General features: G+C 35.7%; 1 protein-coding gene across 1 annotated transcript; it reads left to right on the top strand.

The window, feature by feature from the left end:
* The first annotated feature begins 1,798 nt into the window (after positions 1-1,798).
* On the top strand, positions 1,799-9,613 carry LOC121330527 (somatostatin receptor type 5-like). Its single transcript, XM_041277106.1, has 2 exons — positions 1,799-2,276; positions 7,556-9,613. The coding sequence occupies exon 2, from the start codon at positions 7,610-7,612 to the stop codon at positions 8,705-8,707; it is 1,098 nt and encodes a 365-aa protein (XP_041133040.1). The 5' UTR covers positions 1,799-2,276; positions 7,556-7,609; the 3' UTR covers positions 8,708-9,613.

Genomic DNA, 9,613 nt, shown 5'->3' with positions numbered 1-9,613 from the left:
ACTGGATTGATTGAAAATCCTTGCCCAATTATAAATATCTATACAAAGTAAGTGCTTGTTTCTGTAAATAATTCAATCGCACTGGCTCTGGTGCTCCGGTGGGTTAGGCAGGGACTGTTTCTCTTCATCGCACTGCAGTGGCGAATCCTGCTGGCCAGGAGCCCAGTGAGTTAAAAAGCAAACATCTGCAGGGCTGGCCTTTGTCCTCCAGAGGTCAGTAGCTCGTTGACATCCTCTTGAGTTCCTGGGTGTAAAAGAGGAAGCTGGCTCGGTCGTGGGATCGGAGGATGCCTGCTGAACCTCCAGTTCTCCTGAGCTGCACGGGGAATTGCTGCGGTGAAGGGATTTTTTTTTTTTTTTTGGATAGTCCAAACTGGTGGGAAAATCAGGGGTGAAATAATTGGGCAAACTAAAATAAAAATAAAACATCGGATTTGATAACTTTATTGGGTGCAACTCTCCTTTCCGAAGAATATGTGCTAATGACAATTTGGAGTAAATAACTTTGGGAATTTAGCCCTTGGACTGTGAAATAATCAATTCAGTTGACTTCCCACTAGAGGTATGGTTAGATTCCTTTAAGTAATTTATTGAATCTACAGGTAAACAACCATAGAAAATGTAAAGAGTCCTCAGAAGTACAGGCGGGTAGTTAAAATGGTATCTAACAAAGCACACGTGTAGATGTCTTGGGTAGAACAGGCAGAGGGTTCACAGTAGTGTTTAAATTACTTTTTAAAGGACATTTCTCATATTCATACATTGTGATGCTCCTGTCAGAGCCATTCAAGTATTCCCTGCACAGCTGCTGTCTAACTAAGTCAATGCAGAAAGAATCACAACTCAAATGTGCCCTGGGTGACATAGCAGTAAAAAAGCAATGTAAAAATGGTAATTAATTGATTACAGGTGGTAACTTTAATCCAGATGACATTGGATTCATTTAACACAAAGCAATACATCATCAGAATCAGAAAGAAAAAAAAAAACATCTAGCATATTTAGCGCACACTTTTGGGAAATGGGTTGTCCCTCACATGAACTGATTCATTTATCAAATATCATCTGTAGCAAGGGAAATTATTATTAAGTGTAATATTTAAAGTGCAAATGTAACATGGTTACAAATGCAACTTTTTTTAAGGGCTAATAGAGACAGTTATTGTTCAAATACACTGGCAGCACAGGGTTAAGCTAGTTTTAACCAAGAGCAATACATTCCATTCAGCTTGCAGTCATTTTCTATGCTTTTCATGGTTTAGTTAGCTTTTTGCCACTAGAGGGGGTAAAGAATGTATAGTTTGAAATTAGTTTAATAATAATAATAATAATAATAATAATAATAATAATAATAATAATAATAATAATATAATAATAACGCTGTAATAAAAAAAAAAAAAAAACGTAATAATAACAAAACTTTGATAAGCACACTTTAAAAATCTATACAAAAACATTCTTCTATAGGAAGTCGCGAGCCCTAAATGTCCTTGGTTGTGTTGCGGATTAATCGTGGCAGGTATTGTATATGTAGTCAACGACATAAAATACTTTTAAAGTGTTTTGCTAGATAAGGTGTTACGTTCAGCCTTTCTACGATCTAGAAAATTCCTGCATCTTTTAATACGTCGATAAGCGATAAGTACCCCCCCCCCCCCCCCCCCACCACCACCACCACCACCACCACCACCACCACACACACACACACACACACACACACATGGGAAAGGTGGGTAGCAAAAACATCACGCGGGTGTCCAGTGTCACGTCTCGGTATTGTTAAATACCAGCGCCCCAACCACTGCGCTCATAAGCAGTGAAGCTACATTAAGCAGTGCAGCACTACATGCGATGTCAAATATCAAACCAAGGACATACATTTATATATGTTCTACTTAAAACACAGACTTCCACAAAAGCAGCTTTTATGAAAACAAACATTATAAGAAAAAGAAAACCAACAAGAACAAAACTATTTTTACGCAGTAAATCTATTCGCAGCAATACCTGGTAGTTATACAGCACCTTCCCCTGTACAGCTAATTTCTAAACCGTGCCCGAATTTACTACAAGGACTTCTTGAGAATACAGACTGTCCGTGCTGTGTTAGCTGGGTTACGCGCTGAGAATATCGAGATTTACGAAAGCTGGTTGCAGTTTAAAATGAGTTGCGGTTTGGGTTGGATGCAAAGATGGGACAGAAGGAATCGACTGAACTATAGCGACATGTCCGAGATGCAGAGGATGCCGAAGGTTATAAACAAGATTTAAAACAGGTAACAGATTTTAACATTCGGAAAAGAGTGAACAAGTGTAAAGACTTAAAACAGCATGAAAACGTGGTTTTAAATGACTTTTTAAAATGCGCTTCTGATTTAATTGTGAGATTTAATCGTGACCGAATTTAAATTTATAGACAATATAGTATGTTTTAATTTATTATTCCACCCGTGTGTAGTAGTAAGGGGGTATTGCTAGCGGGGTAGCCAGCCACTTTCAAACAGTGTCAGTCTTTTATTATTTTTTATATTATCGTAATATTATTTGATTAACATATTTAATAGTATAACTAGACGAGACCTATCCAATACTTTATGTTGCTAAACTCAATTATGTTTCTTAAAATTCCAATAACATTAAAAGCAATTGACATTAAAACATTAAAAGAAATTCCTGGAACTATATCTTAGTTGCATAGTGACGTATTTTCCTGGCATTTACCTGCATTTCTGCATTGTATTTAGTTGGTACAGAGCTATACAGCTACGGCGTGTGCTAGCCCAGCGTTTCTTTCTTGCCCCTCCTGCTGTCTTGCCCGTCCTGACTGAAACAGAGCAGTAACAGGAAGAGGCAGCTTATAGGGATTTACTACTTTTAAATGTAGGATTTAAAAAAAATAAAAATTAAAAAAAATATATCATAAAAAAATAAACTCACTTTATTCACTGTACAACTGGATATTTAAGAATTAAACATATATCTTATGCAACAGATTTTAGATACCACGGTGTTATTTTAAGAGACTATTATAATGTGTTGACATTTTTTTATTATTATTGAATAAATAATAATAATAATAATAATAATAATAATAATAATAATAAATTTTAGGGTAAATGTACCTTAATATTGACTTAATAAAACTGTATTTGTAGATTAAGTTGAGTGTATAATTTTCAATTATTAAAAGGTACATCTTTTTTTATTAAAGTATTTTACACTAATATTGAACAACTTTTACCGTAATAAAAAAAACAAAAAAATCATTGAAAAACATGTCAATATTAAAGAAAATGTACAGGAAAAATAGTTGTTTTTTTTGTTTGTTTTTTTTACAGTGTGTATGCTAATAGCATCCCTAACACATTTTTCAGTCAATGGAGGGCAGCGGGTGTTTCCAGTTTTTCAAATCAAAGTCATGCAAGTACAGTAACCGGCTTATATGCTAAGCAGAGACCTGACGTGTCAAGAACCTCACGGAAAAAAAGCTTTAAAAAAATATGATCTACTTATACATGTACTGTACAGTTCTAAAGTCTCCTACAGCCAGGATTTAACAAAAAAGAAACAAACTGACGAAGAGGACGCTGTTATGCCGGTCAATCTTCGCTGTCAACAATTCTAAGCAAATTCATAATTGGCCTGTAAATTTTGTTAGCAAAGTTTTCAGTCAGGACAATCTTGCGTTAAATGACCACCTTTAATAAAATACAAATCTTACAGATTTCTAAAAAACATTGAACCCAAACAGAGGTTGAAGAAAAACAAAAGTAGAATATTAATAGCTGGAGCACAGCCTCCTTCAGAGCATCCCAGTGCCACCCGCTAAAAAACAAACAATAAAATAGTAAATCTATGCAACGTGCTCATCCCAGTGAACAAAAATATTAGGCAAAGGCGCATCATATACTCCCTACTGCCCCCTCCAGACAAGGCTGGGAGTGAGGTGGGGGTGGTTGGGGAGGAGGTGGTAATTCAAAAGCACGGCAGTTTATAAGTTGATGGAAATTTGTCAGTAATTGGCTGATAGATTTGACCAATGAATGAATGCAATGTATTAGAAGTTTGTATTAATGATGCTAGTTAGTTTTCCACTGTGGCCAAGTCTGCAATACATATTTAATACATGATTCAGTCAAGAAAATAAGTAAAGTTGGATAGTAAATATGGCTTTATGTATTTTGTTTAAATATAGCTAATAGAGCATAAGTAAATAAATAAATAACAGTTCATACCATATAGTTAGCAGGTTTTTTCTCTGTCTCCGTCTGGATTGCATACTGCTGCATAATCCAGTTTATATCCTGCCTATCATATTCGTTTACATCGTTGAATTGAATTTGTTTGAATTTCAGAAAGTCAGAAAACAGTTACAGTGGCGTTTTTAATCACCATTTTATTGTCTGGAGCATCCTTCTTTTGTAGTATGTTTTGTAATTCATTTTCTGTTAACTCACAGAATTGGTGTGTAGCCATTTTCTCTTGTGAAGAGTGCAGGGGAGAAAGAGTGTTCCTTTGAAAAGGGGTGGGACTGACAGTGTCATGTGATTGATGTGAACCAATCACATGACAGATGGAGACCATTGACTGGTGGTTTAAGGATGTTAAGGCAATAGTTCAATCAATTTTTCCTCCTATGATGAGGTTTTAACCAATCATGACCAGGATTCCCAATCACTGATTCATATATATATATATATATATATATATATATATATATATATATATATATATATATATATATATATAGATATAGAGAGAGAGAGAGAGAGAGAGAGAGAGAGAGAGAGAGAGAGAGAGACAGGATAGACGGTTGTAAAGTTATAACATGTATAGTAAAGAGTTCTTTCTCAAGGAAGCACTTGTTTAGTTACATCCAATCAATGGATAGGTCCCAAAAACGCTGGTTTTTTGACAGCATGAATAACAAATATTGTTATTGTTTATATTCAAAGCCATGATTATATTCTACATGATATAATGGTGTTCTGTATATTGTGATTAATTTTGACTTCTATCTTCTATATATATATATATATATATATATATATATATATATATATATATATATATATATATATATATATATTTGTGAGACTAGAGTCTACTCCGAGGTACTGTAGTCTACTTTAATTTGGTTTCACACATCTTTTAATTATCTATTTAAAGGTTATATGACTATTTGTCAAAGTGAGGTTTCAGGGGTGTACCTGCAAATAAACTACCCTGAGATCTGGTAAATTAGCATTTGTACTAAATAGTTTGAGATGGGAGTCCTAAGAAAAACAAAACATTGTAAAAATACCTGCAGGGTGTTTTGGTTACATAATGATTTTGGTGTAAGCTAGCCATCTTACTTTGAATACACTACAAATAGGTCCACAAACACAGGGCTGCAGATTGTTACAAATTATCAAGTCACTTTTGGATAAAATAATGTTTTGGATATTATTGGACATTACAAAACTCTAAATATGCTTCGTGAACAGGGCTGTGTGTATCTAAGACACAAGAACAATAAGACCAAAGCCATAGGGCACAGTGTAGGGTTTAGCAGTATCTTGTTTATCAGTAAGTCTAGCCCGAGGCAGGAGTTGGTGTTCAGATTCACATCATAAACTGCAGCACCTGGTTTTCCTTGGAGCTCATTCATCCAAATATCTGGCTCAACCTTGCTTAACTTTGGAAAGTTGAAAAGATCAGATTTGGTGGTTTAACTATTATGGTAATATGGCTTAATGTTTATGTTTGTTTACTATACAACCCAGCTGACCCTGTTTGTTGTTGTAATAACAGCACCGTGTTTGCTTGCCTCAGTGATCACTCACATAAACACATTTATTTGCACAACAGGGCCCAACCCCCCCCCCCCCCCCCCCCCCCCCCCCAAAAAAAAGGAATGATCCATTGTATATTGTTTTGGTACAGTATTGTTTTAAGGTTTTTAAGGTGATTTGTAATAGGTCATTTTCAGAAAAAAAGGAAAAACAAATAGTAAATCAGAAATAAACAACACAGACATTTAATTTCTGGAGGAAAAAAAAACAAAAAAAACATTGCCTCTGTGACTTTAGCCTCTCCACATTATCGTTTGCATTTAGGATTTTGTGTGTAGCATACCCAGCTACAATATTGTACAAAAAAGATTGTTATTTAGCAGAATACCCTGTTTGGCAACATTTCCATGTCTCAATATTACATTCGGAAAGGTGGGAAATGAATTTGAAGTGCAGTCTGTCTCTGCAAAACTGTCCTTTTCTGTGACGTGGGCCCCCATGTAAGGTGAAGCTAAAAAAACAAGCCCCCATTTACATCCTGCATGAATGGCACAAAATCACCAGACGATGTGACAACCACAATCAAGGCTCTTCAAACAACCCCAAAACATGTTTACAACAGTAAAGCAAGTGAAACCTACATGGTAAAGCTTGCTGAAAATCTGAAATTTAAATGCTTCATATAATCATATAAGTATAATGCCTTCTTACCAAAAAATGTACTTCACTTAGTTTCTTAATGTTCCAAGAGTTTATGATTAATTGATTGCTTATGATGGCTGCGTGCATTAGTGTAAACTGCAAAATTACTGTGCTGATTTACAATAGCAAAGGTGAAAGATGAAAGCTAAGCTGTTTTGGGGTTCACTTCATTGATCTGTACTCCGCTAGGTTAAACCACAACAAGATGTTTGATGGATTTCATGCAAATGTATCTGCACCTTATTTTATATAATATCTCAAACATACTTTAATAAAATAGAGAAAATATAATATGGGGTGTGGGAAACCCTACCCGGATTAATAAAGAATTAGAGTGGCAATATTAAAGAGTAGCAGGGTTCTGAAAAATATAGCATCACACGTGTTGCTACAACTGTTTAAATAACGTACCTGGTTTTTTTTTTTGTTTTTTTTTTGCATTGTTAATATCCTGGCAACTTTTTATACTTAAAACTTTAAAGCCTGTTTCAAAGCGCTTTTCAAAATGTCCACTCTAGTGCACTGATATTGTAAAGATTATTACCCACATTGTCAAACAGGTAACACAACAATTTCGATCCTTTTTTTTTTTTTTTTTTTTTTTATTTTTTTTTTTAATTTTTTTTAATTCCAAGGATTTAGAGGACACATCTCAAACCCCAGTGCACTAGACCGGACATTTTCAAAAGAGCTTTAAAGAGGCTTTAAAGTTCATGTGTAAAACTTTGTTAGGATGTTAACAATGAAAAGAAAAATTACAGGTACGTTATTGAAACAACTGTAGAAACACGTGGAGATGTGTAATGCTGTATTTTTCGGTTGTTGTCAACATTGTGGGAAAACCCTATCCAAATTAATAAAGAATTAAAGAGGGGTGGTATTAAGATCTGTCATATTTATATCATTAAATAAACCCCCTATATGTTTAAATGTGTTGAACAATTTAACACATTTGGAATTAAATGAGTGTAAAGTCACAGCCAGTTGTAGTATTTGTGCATGTTGCAGGTTGCTTACTTTGTTGGGGGTTGAAGAAAAAATAAAATGTTGATTTCAGTCTCTTATTGTCGTTCTAGGATTTGTAATCCTTCACGTTTTCATCTGGGAGCCCTGAGAACACTGTGGACACCATGGATGTCTTTACAGTTCCTGCTTGGGATGTCAGCTTAAGAGAAATCAACCAATCTACTGTTGAGAACTTAACACACAATGAAACAACGCAAGGCCTGCCCGTACAGGGTATAAGCGCTATCATCATCCCTATAATTTATTCCATAGTGTTTGTGATCGGACTTGGCGGAAACACTTTGGCCATCTATGTGGTCCTTCGGTATACCAAAATGAAAACGGTTACTAACATTTACATTCTAAACTTAGCAGTGGCCGATGAGCTTTTTATGCTGGGATTACCTTTCCTTGCCACACACAATGCCCTATCCTATTGGCCTTTTGGATCCTTCCTCTGTAGACTTGTCATGACTGTGGATAGCATCAACCAGTTTACCAGTATCTTCTGCTTGACTGTGATGAGCATTGACCGTTATCTGGCTGTGGTACATCCCATCAAGTCCACCAAGTGGCGTCGGCCCAGAATAGCCAAGATGATCAACGCAACTGTCTGGATACTGTCCTTCATAGTTGTGCTACCAGTGATCATATTTGCTGACGTCCAAGAAAGTATACAGACTTGCAACATCAGCTGGCCGGAACCAACATCAGTTTGGTCCACTGCTTTTATAATTTACACATCAGTTATAGGGTTTTTCATACCTTTGCTGGTGATTTCCCTGTGCTACATTCTGATTGTGGTCAAACTCAAATCATCTGGTTTAAGAGTTGGGTCGACAAAGCGAAGAAAGTCTGAAAGAAAAGTCACCAAAATGGTGATCATTATCGTGGTGGTGTTCGTATGTTGCTGGCTACCTTTCTACATCCTGAATATTATTAACCTGATTATCATCTTGCCAGAAGAACCACTCCAGATCGGAGTGTATTCCTTCGTGGTGGTCGTTTCTTATGCCAATAGCTGCGCCAACCCCATCCTATATGGTTTTCTGTCTGACAATTTCAAACAAAGCTTTCGAAAAGTGCTGTGCTTTCGCAAAGGGAATGGTATTGAAGACGGTGAGACCAACACACAAAGGACAGATAGAGTAGCCTTTCAGGAATTGATTTTAACCACAAAAAACAACGACTTCAATGGCCACATGCAGACAAGTCAGATATGAAGGAAGTTCTAGATTCTTTATGACACTAACAATACTTAAAAAAACAGGACTTTTAGAAAGGTGTATAGATCATAGAATGATTCATGTGGAATTAAGTTGACAGACCAAATTCTAAACTAAGTCATCTTAATTTAATGATTCAGTTCAATGACTGAATGGCTACATCTTACAAAATAGCTGTGAGAAGAGCTGAGTTTTGTGACCTTTTACTCTCATCAAGTCCTGATTGCCTAAGAAGAATATTCCAGTGCCAAACTAGTTATCTGATTCACATCTTACACCAGCCACAATAGCAGATTTGACAGCTCATATGGAATAGTCTAGTTTCATTACAAACAGTATATGTTTTATTGATACTTTTTTCAAAGAGGTTAGTGGTGGCTGCTTTTGCCCAACTCAAATCTATTACTTACTAAATAGCTTTGTATCCCCGAATAGACTGTTGTCCCATCTTCAAATACATGCAATAATTTTAAAATGCAGTAGTACCCCAAATGTTAGTAGTACCCTAGTCCTTCATTTTACCTTGGTGACTAGCAAGATTGAATGTCATATTAAGATTATAACCCAGGTGCTGTGCTCAGCAGCCACTGCCTGTCATAGTGACTAAAATGTTGTATTCCTCCTGACACAATAATATGATTGATAAAACATAAATTGCTACTCAGATCTATGGTCTCTTTGAATTCTTACACAAGAAGGTTTGTAAATAGCAGAAACTCCTCATATTGCTCTACCCTGTGTCTGTGACAGTGAATGCATTTCCAAAAAAAAAAAAAAAAAAAAAAAAAATGTGTTTAAATGCATGTAACAATTTCATACGTCCAGTCCTTTTTGCAAGGAATGAACAGCTATGGTTTTGTGGCACACCAGCATGGAGTTATTTTCTGCTTTGCTTTAACTATT

The sequence above is a fragment of the Polyodon spathula genome, chromosome 18, assembly GCF_017654505.1.
Source record: "Polyodon spathula isolate WHYD16114869_AA chromosome 18, ASM1765450v1, whole genome shotgun sequence".
Classification (NCBI taxonomy): domain Eukaryota; kingdom Metazoa; phylum Chordata; class Actinopteri; order Acipenseriformes; family Polyodontidae; genus Polyodon; species Polyodon spathula.
This window is presented reverse-complemented; position numbering and strand designations above follow the sequence as displayed.